Here is a 23,586-nt window from a genome sequence, read left to right as displayed (position 1 = left end):
AGCAGTTCCAAAAATGTTGACCAGCATTATTTACATCCATGTGGGAAATATGCGAAATTTGTTCCGATAGTTTAACTTCTGTATAATGTCACTGAGAAATTTATTTTGATATATATTTTTGGGAAGTTCCACCTAGTTACTACTCTCACATCCACAAAGATCTCCTCAGAATGTAATCTAATCTAATCCCTGAAGAATAATGCTATTCAGTTAGTTAGCAATGAGTTACAATATCACATTTGATCAACTATAGCCCCTTCAAGGGTTATTGAATATTTCATAACAATGAGTCAGGTTCATATTTCACTATTTCCCCTTTTTTCAAATGTCTTTAAATAATTTAATTTTTATTGTGCAAGTTAATGACGCACAAAGAAAAATGTTGGCTCAGATAAAAATAATGTTAATTTTTCAAACAAATCTCAATGAAATCAAACTTGTTGACGAATTTTTCACAGATAATGAACCATTGTTTCTTCACATTCTGCTATAATCAATAGTCATAACAGAACAGAAAGAGCAGTGTATTAATGTGTTTCTAGATAGTGGTATAAGGTGAGACTTGGAGTAAATACAAACAGAAAAAGCTGAAATGGTGTTCTGATGATTTGTTTCACATTAGTAATGAGGTGCTCGTGTATGGGATGGATAACAGTTATTGTGAGTGAGGAATTCACTTGAATAACAGTACTCATAATATTTACTGTAAAACACGTCTGCCTAGAGAAACTTTCTTTTGAGCAGCACACAGAAGTTGCTCCTAACAAGTGAAAGCAGCATGCAGTATTGTCAAACAGTAAAACACGCAATCAGGGCATCTGTTTCTAAATTACTAACCTGTATCAATTTCTCACATATGTTCTGAATTTTATGAATCAATCTGCTAAACGACTATTTTGGAAAGGATAATACTCTCTTGAAGACTAAGCTGGATTTCCAGCAAATTAACAGTTTTTCTTCTACTGGACTTGAAGTAAGTAGCCCAGTGCTTACTGTATTTGAGAATAAAACAATGGAAAAACCATGATGGAATGTAACAATTTTATGAAAAGGAAAGGTGATACTCAGCATACTGGAGCTAGTGCACCCTTGTTCTTAGTTCTCAGTTTACTACATTTTGTATTGCAATCACTAACTTATATATAAAAGATAACTCATTGCTATGTTATTTGAAGATAAGACTGCACTGCTTAATACATACCATAACTCAAAATCACATCACCCACATCAAAAATCTGATTGTGCAGTAATTAACAGTTGCGGCCAAAGGTGACTATATTTCAGTCCTCAGATTCACATTCATCAGTAGTACCCTGATATGGGGGCGATCTTTTCATACCAATGTCTTTTAACAACATAACAAAAGTTATTCAAAACATTATGCAAAGACAATCAAAAAGAATTTTGCTGTCCCCTCTGATTATGAGTATTTCAATTATTAATGTTGTCAAGAAAAAAGCTACAGGCATAATTTAATTCTGGAAGTGTCTCTCAACAGTCATCAGTATACTGACAATGCAATAAAAGTATGATTTTTGTGACTGGAACATACCTCATTTGTAATTTTCTTTTTCAAGTGCTGCTTTTCAGTGAGAATCATATACAATCCAAAAGCAAACAGAATGAGTCCATGTCCAGAATCTCCAAACATTATTGCAAACAAGAATGGGAATGTAATAATTGTAAACAATCCTGCAAAGAATATTTTCACAGTTACATTTCTTACATTTTTAATTGTAAAACACCTACTAAATGTTTATCTCTTAAAGGAACTGCAATATTAAATTTGAATATGAATAGAAATAAAGGCATCATACATGAATGGACAGGAAAAGTACAGAATGGCAAACATTAATTCAATATTAAATATCTGATTTTATTTGTAACTAAAATCAGGACACATTTTACTGGTAACACAATAATGATGAAAATCTCGTAAAGTATTTATTGTAAACAAGAAAATCAAAAGAACTGTTTCATATATTTAGTTGCATAGTGTAATGGGTCACCCTCCTCTAACATTATTTCTTCTTTTATAGAAATTAGTGATGCCATATGTACTGTCAATTCTTATATAGGTTAAAATTATCTCAGTTGTTTAACTGAATGAACTTCATATGGTTTTGTATGTGATGTGTTATGTTTCAGGATAAAATATGTAAAAAGAAATTAATTTGTTACACTCTGTATGTACAGTTAAAATTACTCTTCTTTTAAAAATAATTGAAATTGTGAAACTTCTGGTATATTTAAAATTTGTGTTATTAATTGCACAATCTAATGCTAATTATTAAATTTATTTCTGGACTCAATTATAAAATAATGATATAAATTAGTAAAGATTCTTCTTTTGATGTGAAAGTTTGTAAACTCATTTGCTTTGTAGACTCTTTGGAATATTGTGAGTACTGCAGAATGTAAGTAATAGTGGATGTGCCTCTGATGGAAAGGCATGTATATTTCTAATTTTGGCGACAACAATGTGAATTCATGTTCTGAAGTGGAATTGTAGTCAGTGTGATATAGAAAATGGGATAAAATAAAAAGAAATTCTCAGCAACAAGCAGATCTTCATGAGTTATCCAGTTCAATAACAACCCGCCACATATCAAAATTACAGCCTCAAGAATGAACCCTAGATGCAAGACTTGGAGCCAATAACAATGAGATAATGAAGATAAATAAAAAATTTTCTTTTGTATATCTTACACCTCTCAAAGTTTCTGAAAATAGTGAGGAGATTGAGGGAAAATTAATGGTGATGCGTGGGAGGGTAAGATTGCAAGTGTGGGAGTCAGCTATGATCTGTTGACTGATAACAAAGTATTGTCTGTTGCAGAAGAAGAAAGAACAATTATGTGAGCATTTGCAATTTTTATGTAAATTAACTTCAATTACCTGATGAAAGAAGACCAGTGGACTGCCCAACAAAGTTGTATCAACAGTGACGAGATAATATCAACATTGACAGACCGGATGAATTGAAAGAGGACTTTATAACTACATGAAGGACATCAGAAAAGGTAGGTACAAATCATTTGTGAAATTGATTTTCTTTTTTGGTGGACTCATACGATTGCTAGGAAAATGAATAGAGATGAGGGTAGTGATGTAGATGTGAAAGCTGCAGGACCCAGCCTAGAAACATTTGAACCAAATGAAAGTGTGGACAGCAAAGAAACAGTGAAAACCAATATTATGCAGTTGATTTTGGCCAAATTGGGTGCAGTTAATGATCAGTTAATATAAATAAAAACAGATAACAATAGCAAATTTAGTGCAATTAGCTATCAGTTAACAGAAATAAAAACAGATAACAACAGCAAATTTAGAGCAGTCAATGATCAGTTAATGTAAATACAATCTGAAAATAATGATAAAATGGACATTGTACAATACCAAATAGACCAACTAAATAATCTGGTTTTGGAACTAAAAAATGTGTTGTCAGATGGATTAAAAAGTGTGAATGAAAAAGTTGATGTATTAGAAAATAAATTTACTGTTTTGGAAAATGAGTTCATGGACTAATCTGCACAACAAGCAAAAAATGTTGATGACATCAGAGTTGAACTGAAAGCTGTAGTAGAAAGAATGGAACAGAACTTTAGTAGTTTAGGTCAAAAATATTAAATGTTGAAAACAGCATGCTAACTAATGTAAATGTTCTAAATCAAAAAATTTCAGTAGTTCAGGAAAATTGCATTCACAACAATTTGTACTCAAACAATGGTATTGTGTGGTCCAACATTCCAATCAAAAGTTTTCCATCAGACAATTTACATCCAGTGGATTTGCTAAACCACTGTAGAGATAGTTCTGTGTTGGGCAAGCTTGATGACTAAAAGATTAAATTTGTTAAAAGATGTCTTGAAGGTGAAGCTCTGCCTTTGGTAAATCTACATTTAGGTCAGTGGGAGACATACCAAAGTATCAAAAAAAGTTTTTTAAATAAATTTTGATCAGAAGCTGAGCAAGGGAGAATTAAAAGTGAATTTTGAATGGTCCCAATTACAGGAATAGGAACAGTATACTGTAAGAGTTTTGTAAGAACCAGCTTAAGAAATTAGCACACCTTGACAGGCCATTTGACAAAATGACTTTGATTGAAGTACTCAAAATGAGATTACCAGAGACGTTGCAGTGGGATTTAGTACACAGACCTGACAATTGCCTTGAACAACTGTTACAATATGTTGACAGGTTGGATAGGGCAGTAGAAAGAATCATGTACCATAACAGTCGAAATGATAGAGATCACAAAGGTAACAACCACAGAAACAGAGATAATGGTAATTTCTATCATGGTCAAAACTGTAATACAGACAGAAACTTTGAACATCAGCAGAATAGGAGTTATGGTGATAACCATGAGCAATTTAATAAGAGAGACAATCATAGAGGTGACTATTCAGGAAATGGCAGTCTGCCTCGAAGAAGATACACAGTTTTGGGGCAAGGAAACACAACAAGTGCATGAGCACCAATTTACACTCACAATTAGACAATAATAACAGCATTAATAATGTGGCACAGGTATCTGAAGCTAGACAGAAGGAACATCAGATTTCTCATTTATGTTTTGATCAAGAGTTTTGGAATACTATGTTATTTATAGCAATGTAAATGCTAATCACAAACCAGAATGTGAGAGTAATGAGAATTTTGATTTAATATGTACTAATGATTTCTTCCCTTGGTCAGAAAACAATGTTACTAATATATGTAAAACAGATTATGACTATATTGGATCCAAATTAGGAGGCATTTTTTTATGTAAATGTGAATTAGAGCTGTGAAATGACTGACGTTGGTAAGTCTGAGACTAGTAGCTTATTGCAATGAATGTAGGTGAGGTGTGTGACTTTAATAGAGATGAAACTTGTGTTGTTAATCTTGTTGTTGATGAGATAACTTTAGAAGAGTATACTGATGATGATGACGATGATGAGTATCAAGTTTTTGTGGAGTTTAAGAATAATGAAGTTTCAGAGTTATTTCTGAATACAGATAAGGTAAGTGATGTATGTGAAGACGTAAGTGAGAGCCATGGCATACCAATCCAGTCAAAGCAGTTTTTCACTAATGTCATGCAGAGTAATGATCCAAACAGTGAAGGTGAGGTATCTGTAAGCCTAGAGAATAAAGGTGAAAGTTTTTTGAAATTTGTTTGGGACCAAATTGATGATAACCTACATAAAGGTGCATTCTGCAATAAGTTAGCTGTGGTTAGTCGAAATTTGTATCCAAATTGGTGGAATAAAGTGAAAGAAGATCTAAGGAGGAAATGTAATTTTGACAGTAATATATTTTGTGTTCCTCCTGTAATAAGTAAGGTTAGTTGTGCAATGGAACCCATTCAGTGTATTCAATTTTTACTGGACAACATGTGTGACTAAAGTAATGCTATGATACCAGTAAAGGTGATAAAACCTTGTAAGAATAGTGTAGATGTACCAGTTGATGAAATTTAAAGTGATCTTTTACATGAAGTGTCTAATAACAGAGACGACAATTCAGATTTTGGATGTCGTTACATTAAGATTAAGATTGACCAGTGGGAAGGGAACTGTTTGATTGATACAGGTAGCCCGATTTGTGGTACATCTGAACAATTTAGAGACAAGATTAAATATAGTAAGAATTTTGTGGAAACACCTGTTGTAGGTACAAAAATAAGAGGAGCTACAGGTAAGCAAAGCAAACTGGTAAAATCTCAGGTATTTTTAACATTTAATATAGAAGGTAAAACCTTTGAACATGGATGCTTAGTGATCCCCAGTCTGGAAGAAAATATAATTTTTTGTGTGGATTGGATAGCAAAAGTTGAGGCTTGTTTTGCTAAAGAATTGTTTATTTTGGAACTTAATACTTACGTGAAAACTAATTTCTGTATCTTAAGCTATGGGAAAAGTTGTACCTATTTGCAAAACATTGTGAATCAAGGTGAGTACCAGGTGTTTGATGATATAGATTTTGAAGAGACTAAGGATCAGGATTTTGAAAGTGTAGTAGATTCGTAAGTAAGGGGAGCTATGTCTCTTAATGACATACAAAAGGAACAACTTAGGAATTTGTTATTGGAGTTTAGAAATGTTTTTAGTGAAAAACCAGGAAAAGTGAAAGACTATCAGTGCATACTTTACCTTAGAGATCATCAACCTTTCTTTCTCAGGCCACATAATATACCATTTTCAAAAAGGAGAGATACAGAGGAAGAAATTCACAAATTGGAAACATGAGGTGTAACAGAGAGAAGTAGGAGTGCTTAAAATTGTGGTAAGTAAGACAAAAGATGGAGTGAGAATTGTTTTGAACTCTAGACATCTTAATAAATTTCTATCAGAGAGAATGACCATCCTGAGAACATGGACGAGCTGTTACACAAATTTGATTATGTAAAGTAGATGAGTAGTTTAGACTTCACCTCAGGATTTCATGAGATACCACTTGAAATTAATTCTAGAAAGTGTTTTCAATATTGTGTAGTGCCATTTGTGCTAAAGGTATCTGTAGCTGAATTCATAAGAGCTCTGGGTTCTGTCTTAGGAAGTGAAGTGAGCTCAAAATTAATTGTGTATATAGATGACATTCTGGTCGCTGAAAAGACTTGGGAACAACATTTGAATCTGTTAAGAGATGTGTTTTCAAAATTAGAATCATTTGTAACAAAAAACAGCTTAAATCTTCGTTGGGTTAACTGGATTTTATATAAAATTTCTACGAATGAATTTTGTTATGTTTTTTTTTGGCAGTTGATGTCTTTTGGAACTTCATAAAGCTGTTTCCTCTTAAGAAAGCTACCAGTAACCAAATCATCTCTAAGTTTGAAAACACATATTTTCATCAGGTGGGTATTCCTAAGACAATTATATCTGAAAATGTTTTTCAGTTTACATCACAAGCTTGGAGAGATTTTGTTGATCATGCAAAAATAAGACATATTCTAACCTTGATTTGTCATCCTTTGAGTAATCCTGCAGAAAGATATATGAGACAGATTGGAATGCTGTTTAGAACATATTGTACTAAGAACCATACCAGTTAGATAGATTATGTCAATGATTTTGAGGATATTATAAACAGCTTACAACATTCCTCAACAGGTTTTCCACCATTTGAAATAATGTTTAATCACAGACCAGTTAACTTTATTTCTGAAAATGTTGGGTTTCCACCATGTAAAATTCTGTATCCACAAGAGAGGGAACAATGTGTTAGGGAGATGACGAAGAAACAGGGAGATAGGAGAAAGCAGAGACATGATGGTAAAGGCAGATTTTCTATGTTTGAAGGAGGATATCTTGTGTTGGTGAAATCCAAAGAGAAATCTAAAGTGTTGACATCTGAGATTAAGAAATTTTTCAATATTTATATTGGACCATTCGAAACTCATGAAAATCCACATTCTAATGCATACAGACTTGTGTATCCAAAATCTAAGAAGTTGTCTGGATTACACAGTATCACTGAACTGAAAGCATGTAGACATGGGTCATAAGTATCTGATTTTTGTTTGTTTGTTCTTTTTCCATTGTCACAAATTTAGTATGTAACATGATGTGATTTCTAGAATTTTATCTTATCCATTGACTGAGTTAAAATCTGTGATACACTACATAGTTGTGTTCTGTAGTAGATATATGGTTTAGAATTTGACATATATATCCCATGAGACTAAATGAGTAGATCTTTTAGTAATCTTGACATGGGACAATTTTCATAAATTGTACTGCAAAAATTAGTAGAAGTATCTGAGCATATCTGTGTGTAATACGTTATTAGTCCAATTTTTGTTGCCTTTAACTCTGTTTATCAATGTTTCATATGTGAATACTTTTTTGTCTCAACTGATATAAATCCCATATAATTGACTTTAAAAAAAGTTTCTAATGCGAACATATCTTGTATGATGTTAAGGAGGTACTGAACAGCATATTTAGTACACAAAACAATGTTTCAGGATTTGATGTGAACACTAGATGGGAAGTTACCTATCTGTTGGAGCATGTAATGAGAACTTTAAGGAGGAAACTGAAAGATGTTGGTAGATCCATCCCATCCTCACACTGCTGTATGTCTGTACCTGCTGGACCAGTCAACTTGCAAGAGTTTGTGGGTGCTGGGTAATGTACTCAAGCATCTGTTGACTGGATCTGTGTTGTGACTATTATTTATGAATTGTTAGCCAAGACTGCTAAAGACAGTGTTGTTGTTGTTGTTGTGGTCTCCAGTCCAGAGACTGGTTTGCTGCAGCTATCCAAGCTACTCTATCCTGTGCAAGCTTCTCCATCTTCGAGTACCTACTGCAAACTACATCCTTCTGAATCTGTTTAGTGTATTCATCTCTTGATCTCCCTCTATGATTTTTACCCTCCACACTGCCCTCTAGTACTAAATTGGCGATCCCTTGATGGCTCAGAATGTGTCCTACCAACCAATCCCTTCTTTTAGTCAAGCTGTACCACGAATTTCTCTACTCCTCAATTCTATTCAATACCTAGTCATTAGTTATGTGATCTATCCATTCAATCTTCAGCATTCTTCTGTAGCACACATTTTGAAAGCTTCTATTCTTTTCTTGTTCTAACTACTTATCATCCATGTTTCACTTCCATACATGGCTAAACTCCATACAAATTCATTCAGAAACGACTTCCTGACACTTAAATCTATACTCGATGTTAACAAATTTCTCTTCTTCAGAAACACATTCCTTGCCATTGCCAGTCTACATTTTATATCCTCTCTACTTTGACCATCACCAGTTATTTTGCTCCCCAAATAGCAAAACTCATTTACTACTTTAAGTGTCTCATTACCTAATCTAATTCCCTCAGCATCACCCGACTTAATTAGACTGCATTCCATTATCCTCGTTTTGCTTTTGTTGATGTTCATCTTATATCCTCCTTTCAAGACACTGTCCACTCCATTCAGCTGCTCTTCCAGGTCCTTCGCTGTCTCTGACAGAATTACAATGTCACCAGCGAACGTCAAAGTTTTTATTTCTTCTCCAAGGATTTTAATTCCTACTCTGAATTTTTTCTTTTGTTTGCTTTACTGCTTGCTCAATGTACAGATTGAATAACATCAGGGATAGGCTACAACCCTATCTCACTCCCTTCCCAACCACTGCTTCCCTTTCATGCCCCTCAACTCTTATAATAGCCATCTGGTTTCTGTACAAATTGTAAATAGCCTTCTGCTCCCTGTATTTTACCCCTGCCAGCTCCAGAATTTGAAAGAGAGTACTACAGTCAACATTGTAAAAAGCTTTCTCTAGGTCTACAAAGGCTAGAAACTTAGGTTTGCCTTTCCTTAATTTATCTTCTAAGATAAGTCGCAGGGTCAGTATTGCCTCACGTGTTCCAACACTTCTACAGAATCCAAACTGCTCTTCCTCAAGGTCGGCTTCTACCAGTTTTTCCATTCATCTGTAAAGAATAAACGTTAGTATTTTGCAGCTGGGTTTGAATTATAATATTCTTTTTGAAGTCTGAAGGTATTTCACCTGTCTCATACATCTTGCTCACCAGATGGCAGAGTTTTGTCAGGGCTGGCTCTCCCAAGGCTGTCAGTAGTTCTAATGAAATGTTGTCTATTCCTGGGGCCTTGTTTTGACTTTGGTCTTTCAGTGCTCTGTCAAACTCTTCACGCAGTATCATATCTCCTATTTCATCTTCATCTACATCCTCTTCCATTTCCATAATATTGTCCTCAAGTACATCACCCTTGTAGAGACCCTCTATATAATCCTTCCACCTTTCTGCTTTCCCTTCTTTGCTTAGAACTGTGGTTCCAACTGAGCTCTTGATATTCATAAAAGGTGTTCTCTTTTCTCCAAAGGTCTCTTTAATTTTCCTGTAGGCAATATCTATCTTACCCTTAGTGAGATACACCTCTACATCCTTGCATTTGTCCTCTAGCCATCCCTGCTTAGCCATTTTGCACTTCCTGTCGATCTAATTTTTCAGATGTTTGCATTCCTTTCTGCCTGCTTCATTTACTGCATTTTTATGTTTTCTCCTTTCATCAATTAAATTCAATATATCTTCTGTTACCCAAGGATTTCTACTAGCCCTCATCTTTTTACCTACTTGATCCTCTGCTGCCTTCACTGTTTCATCTCTCAAAGCTACCCATTCTTCTTCTACCATATTTCTTTCCTCCATTCCTGCCAATCGCTCCCTAATGTTCTCCCTGAAACTTTCTACAACCTCTGGTTCATTAAGTTTATCCAGGTCCCATCTCCTTAATTCCCCCCGTTTTTGCAGTTTCTTCAGTTTCAATCACCAGTTCATAACCACTAGATTGTGGTCCGAGTCCTGTAAATGTCTTACAGTTTAAAACCTGGTTCCTAAATCTCTGTCTTACCGTTATATAATCTATCTGAAACTTTCCAGTCCCTCTAGGCCTCTTTCATGTATACAACATGTATTATTCAGCATAAATACATGTAGGGGGAATTGACTTTCCAATGCATTATGTAACCTTAAATCACAATGTATTCTTTTATCAACTGCAAAAGAATCTTCTAGGTTTTTATATATGTAGGTTAGTTTGGGTGAACAGTTTGCAAATAGTGTGGAAGACATTTACTAGTATTGACAATATAATAAGATGTATACATGTCTGCTTTCATACACTGATTTTGGTTCTCAAGCTACTGGATTGTGTCATCATTCAAAACTAATTTATGACTGTGTTTACCTGTATTTATCCTGAGTATTGAAATATTGCATCTGATTGGAAGATGAGTTGTGGACAGACTCATGCTGAGCACTGTTTTGGGTATCCCTGGTAATCGGGACAGTGTATGTGCATACTCAAGGAGGGTGTACAACTGTCGATTAAGGCTAGATGCTTCTTACAGTTACTCTTTGCGTATAAATTGACTTATTGATACAATTATGAGCTTTATTCATTTTGTCATGATGAAACTCTTTTGCTGGTTTCTACCCAGCGTGGTTTGGATTCGTGGGTTGATCCCCACATCGTAAACTTTGGCCCTAATATTTTTCCATTATTTTGTCAATATTTCCCCAAATATTCTGGTTTATGTGGCTGATTGATTCCTATTCATGGTTGAGTATATTCTTTTGGTCTGTACCCATCACTGTGAGTTTTTCGAGTCGGCTCACTCATGATACACTTCAGCTCTGGAATTTTTTCTCTTCTCTTTCAAAGATTTTGAAGGTTTCATTGTATAGATCTTAACTTAAAATTTATAAATTCTAGTAATTTGCATGGTCTCTGTAATTATTTCTATGGTTTAGTGGTGCAATGTTGTAGTTTTGATTTTGTATTATTTGTCTTGTGTCAGTATGTTTCACAGATATGAAAATCTGAGTGCCATATCCTGATACATTTGTAGATTATGATTTGTGTAGTAGATATTTTTATTGTATTTTCTGTAATAAGTTATGTATCAGATACTTCTATACATCTATATTATATCCTGGGCATCATTTTGTACACCATTTGGCAAACCATATAGCCTGTCACAAAATATTGTAAACATTCTGTTTCCAAAATTTGTTTGGGGGATACTGTAATGGGTCATCCTCCTCTAACTTTATCTCTTTTTTTTATAGAAATAACTGATACCATGTATACCATCGATTCTTGTACAGTTTTAAATTATCTCAGTTGTTTAACTGAATGAACTTAATATGATTTTGTATATGCTGTGTTACATTTCAGGCTAAAATATGTAAAAAGAAATTAATTTGTTACACTCTGTACGTACAGTTAAAGTAACTCTCGTGTTAAAAATAATTGAAATCATGAAATTTCTGATATATTTACAATTGGTATCATTAAATGCACACTCTAACTCTAATTATTAAATTTATTTCTGGACCCAATTATAAAACAATGATACAAGTTAGTAAATATTTTTCTTTTGACATGAAAGTTTGTAAACTCTTCTGCTTTATAAACTCTTTGGAATATTGCGAGTACCACAGAATGTAAGTAGTATTGGACATGCCTCTGATGTAAATGCATGTATATTTCTAATTTTGTCAACAACAATGTGAATTCATGTTCTGAAGTGGAATTGTAAAGTCAGTGTGATATAGAAGAATCATCATTATTTATTGGGATAAAGAATGGGATAAAATAAAAAGATACTCATAGCAACAGGCAAATCTTCATCAGTTATTAAGCTCAACAACAACCCGCAACATTATAAAAATTACAGCTGCAAGAATGTACCCTAGATGCAAGACTTGGAGCCAACAACAACAAGATAAAGAAGATAAGTAAAAAGTTTTTCTTTTATATATCTTACACCTCTTGAAGATTTTGAAAATAGTGAAGAGACTAAGAGAAAATTAATGGTGATGTGTGGGAGGGTAAGTGGCCCCTTCTTCAGGCAGAAGGGTTGGCGGGGAAGGAAGAAGGGTGAAGAAAATGCAGAGGTCTAGGAAAAGGTGTAGATTGTGGGAAAGTCACCCAGAACCATGGGTCAGGGGAGACTAACTGTACGGGATGAGAAGGAAAGACTGATTGCTGGGGGCTGCATCAGGCAAGATTTGAAAACCTGAGAGCCTAAAGTTTTCTGTGATTTCCCTAAATCACTCCAGGCAAATGCTGGGATGGTTCCTCTGAAAGGGCACGGCCAACTTCCTTCCCCATCCTTCCCTAATCCAATGAGACCGATGACCACGCTGTCTGGTCTCCTTCCCCAAAAAAATCAATCCAACCTGAGAGCCTAAAGGTGGAAGACAGGTAATTTCCAAGACAGAAATTACTACAAAAACATTGTGCGTGAATTAATAAGAGTGAAAAGCTAAGTGCATTGTATCTAACAGAGGTGGGAGGGAGAGTGAAAAATAGACCTGCAAGATGACACATGTCATATGTAAACACTGTTCGGCATTCTACATCAGCATGACTGCCACCAAATTATCAATTAGGATGAATGGATGTAGGCAGGGGGTGTATACTGGCACCTCACAATATCCTGTTACAGAATATGCTCTACAACATAACATTCGTGACCTCTGTGCATGTTTCACCACATGCATCATCTGGAGTCTTCCTCCAGACACCAGTTTCTCAGAACTCTGCATGTGGGGACTAGCACAACAACATTTCCTTGGTTCCCGCCACCCACTTGGCCTTAATTTATGTTAATTTCTTCCATCTCAGCATTTCTTCACTGTAACTGCTCCTTGCTTCACTCCATCTAAGTTTTCTACATCTTTCATTGTCTTTCCCATCTATTTTTCACCACCCTCTCCCCCCCTCCCCCTCCCACCTCTTTGTTGTACAATGCACTTACCTTTTCTCACTCATTAGCTCAGGCATGATGTTTTAGTAGTAATCTCTGTCTTGCATATTACCCTGTCTTCCACCTTTAAGCTCTAAGGTTTTCAAATCTCATCTGATGCAGCCCCCAACAATCAGTCTTTCCTTCTCCTCCCGTATGGTAAGTCTCCCCTGAACTGCAGTTCTGGATGACTTTTCCAAAATCTACCCCTTTTCCTAGACCTCTCCAGTCCTTTTCCTTCACCTTTCTTCCTTCTCCTTCAACCCTTCTGCCTGAAGAAGGAGCCACTGGCTCTGAAAGCTTGAGAATTACAGCAGTCTTTTATGTGTGTGTTCTGCCACCACCTGATGAGTAGATTTTTTATCCATTCAATTAAATAATTTTGTCAATAATTGATTGTTTTCATTGTTATAGATATAGTTACTGAATCTCAAAGAGTAGAACAAGACTTGATTTAAAAATAAGGAGAAAATATTCCTTGAAAATCAGGTGCCAGCTTACTCACATTCTGATGGAAAGAGAGAGAATACCTATACAAAGAGTTACATAAAATGCTGACTGGCAACAAATCCCACTACAAGGCGATAATGGAAGATTTTAATGTAAAATGAACACTAAAACAGAAGAATAGTTTTCAGTGGAAAGATTTGGATACCTTCATCTACATCTACATGAATACTCTGCAATACACACTTAAGTGCCTGGCAGAAGGTTCTACAAACCCCCTTCAGGCTATTTCGCTACCATTCCACTCTCCAACAGCGCGTGGGTGAAAGAGCACTTGAATCTTTTTGTACAAGCTCTGATTTCTCTTATTTTATTATGATGATCATTTCTCCCTACATACATTGATGACAGGAAAATATTTTCACATGCAGAGGGGAAAGTTGGTGATGAAATTTCACGAACTTTAAAGATTGCCATCTCAACTTATTTACCATATCTGTGACACTCCCTCCCCTATTTCACAACAGAACAAAATGTGCTGCCTCTCTTTTGACTTTTTCAGTGTCCTCCATCAGTCTTATCTAGTAAGGATCCCCTAAAGCACAGTAATACTCTAGCAGAGGACAAACAGGCAGTCTCTTTAATAGAGCTGTTGCATCTTCAAAGTGTTGTGTGCAATAAAATATGGTCTTTGGTTTGCCTAACCTACAACTTTATCTATGTGAGTGTTTCAATTTAACTTACTTATAATTGTAATCCCTAGGTATTTAGTCACATTGACAGCCTTTATATTTGTGTGATTTATCATGTAATGGAAATTGAATGGATTTCTCTTTGTACTCACGTGGATGACCTTATATGTTTCGTTATTCAGTTATTTGAAAAAGACAGTGATCACGCTTTAGCAGAATTTATCGAAACAAACAACTATTCTTCTAGAAGATCACATAAACTGAATTTGGCAAGCAACAAGTAAAAGTAAATAGAATGAGATAAGAGTATATTTTACAAAACCATAATGAAGAAATCTTATGGGTTGTGATGTTTCTAAATCACTTTTGAACTGCCAGTCATCGCTGGCTTGTATAATGCAGAGTAAAATACAGATACATAACTAAACTGAAACAGAATCATAGGGCACAAAATCAGAAATGTACATCATAATAGTATATTTAAAGAGATGGAAGTATTCGAGAACAAGTGAAGCATGTTTAATATTATCATTGCCACTCTTCAAATCTGTCTCTATATTGCAAAAGTAGTGAGATATTAAATGTTTAGCAAATTATTTTTTCAGACAGCAAAATGTGATAAATAAGCAAAGGAAACTAAAGAAAACAAAATCATAAATGGAAGAAGGCAATTGTTATTGAGGTGCAACACGTTGTATCCTCCATGCACCATGGATCTTGCCAAGGTGGGGTGGCTTTTGTGCATCAGTCATAGAGATAGCTGTACTGTAGATGCAACTATAATGGAAATGTATCTGTGGAGAGGATAGGACAGCCTGTGGTTCCTGAAAAGAGCAGCAGCCTTTTCACTGGTTACAGGGTTGACAGTCTGGATGAATGACTAAATAACCTTGTAATGTTGGCCAATTTGCAGTGTTGGTATGGAAAACACATGAAAACAAGGAGGAAGTGCATAAATTATTTTTCATGATGGCATGCAGCTCTTCCATATCACTTTGTAATGATGGCATCCTCTCAAGTAAAATATTCCGCACCACAGTAGTAAAAGTTTATATGCCTACTAACTCTGTAGATGATGGAGAGACTGAAAGAATGTATGGTGAGGTAAAAGAAATTATTCAAAGGTTAAAGATAAAATCAGTGACACCTGCCCATGACTGGGCTACTGGTCTGACTGTAGGTAAGGAACAACCTACTTTGTCACGGCACTAGGAGGGGTAGGGTGGCGGCCCTGGCTGAGGCAAAGATCCCAGGAGTTCATTTGATAGCAGACTGAGTGGACCTGGAGCCATCCTGGAGGAACTAGAATGAAGGGAAATCACCACTCTGGGATCCCCAGGGGTAAAGTCTAATGCTAGACCACCACGGCCACTCAGGTATGAGAGTCAGCCAGAAAGTAATGCCTCCATTTTTTTCTGCTTAAATTAAGTTTGTTAAGCTGGTCCCCAGCATTGTTGAGAAAGGTAAGGAAGAGGTGGAGGAGTAGCACCTCATTAAAAACCTAGGTTCACATGGTCCATGTAACAGTACTTTGTGAGGGCTTCTTGCCAGTTTAATGGCGAAAACCTCAATGGAAGTGAAGGCAGAGATGAAAATCATTAGTATGGGAGAACTGGCGGAAGAGGTAATGCTGATTTTATGGATAATATAAACACTCAGTATGTGCTGGACTCTTCAGTGGAGGAAACTCCATTGGAATTCAGCATTCATAGTGTGTTCTGCAGGTTAGGAGCAACTGTAAAAGGCATCTGTACTCCAGGTTAGGGGCGGCCTTAACTAAACTCTGGGGCTTACAACCTGAGTTTTAACTCTGTGGATGGGCTATACTCACCCCCCCCCCCCCCCCCCCCCCCCTACAACTATCGTAAACCTAGGGCAGGAAGGGGAACACTTTCAGTAAAGACTACTACACTAGGCAACTGGAAACAGAAATCCTCTGCTGCTGTGAGTGGCACAACCAGGCTGTCGGTTTCTGGAGAGCCTGTAACATCATACAGGGAAGATTGGAGCTTCCCAGAACCTCAACACAAAAGGTACAATCCAAGAAAGAACACCTGTTTGGAATGCTAAACATCAATACACTTCTGAAGACAGGAAAATTAAAGCAACTGGTCAACGCTTTAAAAGACCAGAATTTCTACATACTGGCACTAAAAGAGACCAGATATGTGGATGAGAATCCATTTGACTCAGAAGAGTTCAGAATAGATAAAGGAAACCTTGTGATAAAAAAATTCCAGTTCAATGATCCTAGGGATAGTCTTCATAGTCAGAAGGAACATAATTGGATCCATAATCAATTTCACCTCCCCATCACACAGGATCTCACTTCTGTCCATTTGATCTGGAAATAAGGCTTACACCCTTATCAACACACAGGCCTGATAAATGAAGACAACAAGAGAGACCCTCAAAAGGTGGATGACTTCTGGGAAACTCTTGAGGATCCAACTTCAAAGTCCCTCAACATTATGTTAATGTCTTTCTTGGAGACTTCAATGCTGACACAGGCAGAGAAAAGAAATACAGAATAGTTGTTGGGGACTACCTGCCACTTAGAAGAACAAACAAAAAATGGTGAATGACTTGTCACATTTTGTAGACAATTCAGTCCTATACTAATGTCCACATACATCTCAGCACTTTATAGATATTTGTAATTATTTACCTGCCTCGTCTACATTTTGTAGCTTGTAGGCATGGAAAAACAGTATGTGTATGTGGGTTTGAGTGAAGAGTGGTAAGTAGGGGGGGGGGGGGGAGATGATGGTGGGGGGGGGGGGGGGAGAAGGAGGTGTCTCACCATGTGCTTCTGTGTGCATTCCTTGTTAATTATCTCAAATTTTATTTTATTTTTCAAATGGTGCAATATAACTCACTATGGGATGATGATTGGTGATGCCTCTAAATAAAAATATAAATAAAAAATATGGCTAAACTAGCCTGATGACCACAGTGAACAGAACTAATATTGATAAAGAGGTGGTACTAACCTGGATTAACTTCTTGGTATGTTATGGATCCATATGAATCAATAAGGGTTTGAAATCCTGCTGTGAACTTATTTGTTCTAACGTATGTTGGTGGAGTATCTGACGTTTCAATTATATTAAGAAATGAAGCTACAGAACTTCCAGAAGCAACCTGAAAATAATACTTTTTATTAAATGCTGAGTGATAAATATGCAGTACATAGCTTTCTTTCATACAGAACACAAATATTTAAAAAGTAGCTTTTTTCTTTTGTGTCATAACAGACGGCTGAAAAAGGATCTGAAACACCTTTAAAGTTCATCAGTTTGAATAAAGCTGAAGCTAACATCATTTAGGAAATGTCTGAGCTCTGAAAGAAGGTACAAAAGAGATTATGTTCAAGAAGACACACCCCAGCTCAATAGCTTTTATTAATTTAATTATTTTTAAAAGTATTTTATCAAGGTGTCAGATAGTATTATTATTTATAGCAATTTTTGTTGCTAGATCTTCCCATTTCCACATCCCTGGAAATCTTTTCAACTAACTAACAATGTTATTTGTCAATAACAATAAAAATAAAGCTTTGTAGCAACTAAAATGTGCTGCATGTTTCCAAAAGTGGAATAGACAGTTTATGTTACAAAATGTATTGAATTTAAATTTTTCTGCACTTACCCCACCATCTTGCAGTGCTTGAGTCATCCTTGGTAGGTCATTCACAGGCACCCAGCACTCTGCAATAAGGCATCTGCTTGTGACATCCATATTGAAACCATTGAGAGTATGGTAAATAGCCTTCATCTTGCGTACCATCATTGTCCATCTGTTCAGCTCTTTAGCAACAGACTGTAGTACCCTCTGCCTGTGATCTTTAGTTTGATTTAGAACCTGTGAAGAGTAAACGATTTGGACTGCATTGAACTGAACTGAATTTTTATTATTGTAGGGACCTGTGGCACTGCAAGCATCAATACAGTTACAGTACACATACAAACACACACAACAAGTTAGTTATCGTTGTGGCACTACATATGTCACCATATTACTGATATTAATAATCACAACATTAAAATAAGGTATGTGTCATGTTACTGTTCAGTGATATACGAGGGCTATCCACAAAGTACATTACGTTTTGGAATTAAAAATAAATAAAGTATTGGAAATTTTTTAAATTATATACAGATGAAAGCCACACTTAAATACTACTTTTCTACACAGTTGCCATTTAAATTAAGGCACTTATCATAGCAATGGACGAGCTTGGAAATTCCTTCATCGTAAAATTCGGCCGCCTGCGCCTTCAACGACTTGGTTACCTCTTCTTGAAGCTGTGCATCGTCATCAAAATGCTGCATAGCCAACCACTTCTTCATTGCTGGGAATAAGTGGAAGTTGCTTGGTGCCAGATCGGGACTGTACGGCAGATGAGGAAACATCTCTCACTTAAAAGATTCGAGAACTTCACAAGTGGCATTTGCCGTGTGGGCCCGGGCGTTGTCGTGAATCAGCAAGATCTTTGAGCCCAACTTCCCCCTGCACTTGTTTTGTATTGCTCTTCTGAGGTTGTGCAGAGTTTGGCAATACCTTTGAGAGTTTATTGTAGTGCCTCTTTCCAGGAAATCCACAAAAATCACACCTTTTCTGTCCCAAAAGACAGTCACCATCACCTTCCTTGCCGACATTGTCTTGGGTTTTTGGGGGGAATTTGTGTGCCCCCACTGCATTGACTGCAATTTTGTATCACAGTTCACATGCTTAACCCATGTTTTGTCACCAGTAACAATGCGATCAAGTAATGAGTCGCCATCTTTCTCGTAAGCGTCCAAAAACGTTAACGCTGCAGCCATTCCCTGATTTTTGTGAATCTCTGTCAAGATTTTTGGTATCCATCTTGCACAAAACTTGTCGTAACCAAGCTTTTCGGTAATGATTTCATGCAACAAACTTCGTGAAATTTGTGGAAAACTCGTAAAGAGTTCCGTTATTGTGAAACTACGGTTTTCACGGACCGCGGCATCGACTTTTTCGACAAGTTCGGCAGTCACTATGCTGGGTCTTCCACTTCGCTCTTCGTCGTGAACGTTAGTTCGGCCATTTTTAAATTTTATGACCCATTCACGCACTCCACCTTCAGTGATTATGTTGTCCCCATACACTTCACAAAGCTGCCGATAGATTTCTATCGGTGTACAGGTCTTTGCAGTCAGAAACCTTATTACAGCACGCACTTCACACTTCGCGGCATTTTCAATTAACACTGACATTTCAAACTGTCACAGTAACTCAACGGAGTACAACACGAACCTCTTACTAGCACAGCAGGATGGCCGCACTAGCCCCGCCCCTAACGGACACAAACGAAAACATAATGTACTTTGTGGATAGCCCTCGTATCATCACTTCCCAATACTAATAATACAATAATAACATGGGCGCCCATTACCGGTGGCAAAGATGGGGGGAGAGGGGGGGGGGGGGGAGGGGGAGGGCCTTGATCCCTTTGCCAGCCCTAGCTCTCAGGGAAAGGGAAACAATATACTGTAGTGACGCGTTTTTCTTTCAAGAAATTTTTAACAGGGTCAGAACTGGAACTCTTTTTGGTACTTCTAAATCCCCAGTTGTCTTCCAAAATATTAAAAATACTCCGTACTTCCCAGGCTTGCACCTCCCCTCCCCCAACAAACAATCATATGGATGCTTTTGAATAACAAATATGTTACAATACCTAAATTTTCTTGTCTCATTTAAAAATTTCTTCAATGTTTCTTCCAAATTGCTAATCTGGTAGCTCACTGATAAATTTCTTCCAAACTGCTAATCTGGTTGCTCCCTGATAAATTGAGTTTATTACACTGAAAAGTTTAGATAAATTGTTTACAGAGTGCTTCTGTTTTTTTTTTTTTTTTTTTTTTTAAATAATGGAGTGATACCATGCCACCTTTGTTCCTGGTATTTTACTTACGACATTTGCCATACACCTGGAATCTACAGTAGTTCACCCTGATATGCATTACAAACTGCATGGTATACAGTGATGACAGAGGCATAATCTTTAGTGTTCTGATGCAGGCTCTACAATGAGGTCTGGGCACCATGCTGCCTGTTATCCTCAATGCCTTCTTTTGCAGTTTAAAGGAACAGGAGAGTAAAGTATCTTCAAATTACTTCAAAAACTCAGTTCATTTACACATTTGCAAGGGGCAGCTACTGATTAAGTGCTTCTAACTGAAGAGGCAGGGGTTTTTAGTTGATGGAATCTTTGAGTTAATAAATATTAACTATTCACTTATATTCACTCCAAAATATATAAAATGTGATTTTTGTGTGTGTGTGTGTGTGTGTGTGTGTGTGTGTGTGTTTGGCCAAACACACTTAAGCTAGCTGATGAATTCAGCTAAATTTTCTGCATGAATATAGCTAATTGTCTGGTTCACTTACAGACCTGTAGCCATTACAAAATGTTTCATCATTCCAGTATAAACCATTTCTATTATGTCATTATAGACCTTTGACAAAAATATACAATTTACAACTTGCATCTGGAATGCAAGCAATGCAAGTGCTCTAAATGGTTAAGGGCCCTGGCCTACATGTGGGATAAACGGCACAGTCAAAATATTTTTTTAAAACTATTCATACATGCAAGATGGTTTTACAAATGGTGTTCTTTGATGTTATGTTTTTGTCAAAGTAAGCTACTAATCTGAAAATTAAACACTGTTTCAGTAAATAATAATTTCATGTCACTCAATAAATGAGTGAAAATCTTGCAACTGGATACTACTTCTGCAACTTGCATGTCCCTAATTCATCACAGTTATCCAGCCAATAAAGGAGAGCCTGCATTTAAGCATGGAAACTGAACCATGTGCTGTTCCTCATAAATAGTCATACTGTCGAAAGGCGAAGGCTAGATTAAAGACAGACTGAAAATTTTCAGTCTGGTCGGACTCAACACCACAACCTCTCAGTTTCTAGACCCAACATGATAACAACATCAACAGAGCTTCTGAAACCCATTACCACTACAAAAAACTGCAATATTTGGCAGGGTTGACATTATTATCATTTTAATTATGCCTCTACCAATGCAGCAACCACTAAATCTGCAAACAATAAGAATGATACATACATGAGCTGCTGGAGCAATCTTTAATGGTTCAAGATGACAATTATGGTACCTTGGTTTGGGCCAAGTAAGTCCGGAATTAGTGTACTGTGGATATGTTGAGCAAGATTGGAGATGAGTAATTTTTATACATTAAACTGAATCAGCACACTGTCACAGACAAGATTACAGGACACTTAGCACATGCAATTGCTAATAATCAAACAGTGAATGCTAACAAATCCAAGACACAACTTTCTATTTAAGACAGAGGGCACAAGCTGCTTGAACCTATGGCCATTCTTGTCTTTTCAGTTATCAAATATTCACTCTCATGTAGCCTGGACAGAGAGCAATGGACAGACATGACATTATAGGTTAAGTCTTCAATTAAACAATTAATAGTTTAGTTATTATCAATAATGGTGAGGTCTTTGGTCCTATCACATGCTGGAAATACCCTGTGGAGTGACAGAAAAGCATTTTATCTTGCATCCATGCATTGAATTGGATGTGTGAAAATTAAAATTCCACTACAAACTGACTGTTATTTTGGGTTTTAGATAAATCCACGATATACATGAAAGAATTAAACAAAGGAGTCTAACACAGTCTACACTTTTTTCTCATAATACTTTCAGATAAGCAGTGTAGCCACACATAAAATTAAAACCAAAAAATTATCATAACCAGTCACACTATGTTGCATATTTCCACTCATCAGTGATAGTAATAAGTGGTAATTTTTGGAGTCAGTCACAGTTAGCTAGAAGGTTTCCTTTCAAGAAGATACATGTTTCAGCACTAGGAGGAAGAATGATTGCTTATCACTAAAGCTATAAGCAAATTAGAAAGGCATTCTACAGGCTTCTACAAAAAGCTCTATCATTTGTCCAATATCACAAAACTGTCTTGACAAATGAGAAATTAAATTTAAAATCTAAACTGAAGCAATTTATTCTAAATTATTTCTTCTAATCTACAATAACTATTTAATCAAAAACTATAAGTATAGAAGACATATATATTCACTTCTAAGCTTTTTTTTCTCAGTCTTGATTGCAGGAACTGATGAAAAGTTACCATATTAGCTGAGAAAATATAATCTGTGTACCTGAGCACTTTGCTAAAATTACTACATCAAGATACAAACTGTACCAGTCAAATACATAGTGGTAAATTAAAATAGCTCTCAGATTTGATTATGGTATTATTCACCCAAACTGGCAACTGTTCTTTAATTCCAGTGATCAATATGGAGAAACAAAAATTTCAAGAACTGGGATAATTGGATTTCTCCACTTGAGACTAATTTGACCCCAAGGTCAGCTTCTATCAGTTTTTCCATTCTTTTGTAAAGAATCAGTGTTAGTATTTTGCAACCATGACTTATTAAACTGGAAGTCCAGTAATGTTCACACCTGTCAGGATGTGCTGTTCATAATATGTAGCAATAAATTTATTACACTCCTCATTTGTATTGTTAGAGTTGTAAACATCACTCGAACTTTCTCTTTTCAAAAGAAAATAAAAATATTACATATTTTACATACTGAAATTCCTTTCACTAGTTTCTAGTTCTATGGAGTGTTGTCCAACAGTGGAAGTAGTGGTACTTGTTAGACTATTTGTAGAGATGTTTCTCATTACCAGTCAAAAACAATGTTCATATTTCATGTTATGCCATTTCATGTTACTTTTCTGTTTCCTAGAATTTTTTGAGATCGCTGAAAACCCCCAAGCTGAAGCCAAGGTTATACAATTTACAAAATAGTGAGGAATAGTTCCCATGATTAATCTTTTGCATAGAGAATGGAGATTTCAGTTCATTTGTTGACTTTAAAGTTTTAAATTAATTTTCATGAAAGTTTTTTTCATTTTCTTTGCTTCCCAAAAATAGTGTTAAAGTCTGCTGTGGAATTTACAAAATTTTTCATATAATTTTAATAGATTTCATGTTTCCTTTTTTATTCATGTTTTACTTATCTAAAATTAAAATTATAAAAGAGAACCAACAGAACTGATTACAGAGAGGGGAAATAATACAGGGAGTAAGATAAATATTTTGGACAAGTTAT

At 35.9% G+C, this 23,586-nt stretch overlaps 1 protein-coding gene across 1 annotated transcript in view; it reads right to left on the bottom strand.

Moving 5' to 3' along the window:
- Positions 1–23,586, bottom strand: part of LOC124798327 (V-type proton ATPase 116 kDa subunit a 1-like) — a 192,861-nt gene that overhangs the window by 104,384 nt on the left and 64,891 nt on the right. Inside the window, exons 6-8 of the mRNA XM_047261677.1 lie at positions 18,073–18,285; positions 17,415–17,565; positions 1,553–1,692 (exon numbers count right to left, since the gene is read on the bottom strand). Of these exons, the coding sequence (XP_047117633.1) occupies positions 1,553–1,692; positions 17,415–17,565; positions 18,073–18,285 (504 nt within the window). The remainder of the gene's footprint in view (positions 1–1,552; positions 1,693–17,414; positions 17,566–18,072; positions 18,286–23,586) is intronic.

Source organism: Schistocerca piceifrons, chromosome 5, assembly GCF_021461385.2.
Source record: "Schistocerca piceifrons isolate TAMUIC-IGC-003096 chromosome 5, iqSchPice1.1, whole genome shotgun sequence".
Classification (NCBI taxonomy): domain Eukaryota; kingdom Metazoa; phylum Arthropoda; class Insecta; order Orthoptera; family Acrididae; genus Schistocerca; species Schistocerca piceifrons.
Note: the sequence above shows the minus strand (reverse complement) of the source record. Positions and strands in the feature narration are given on the sequence as shown.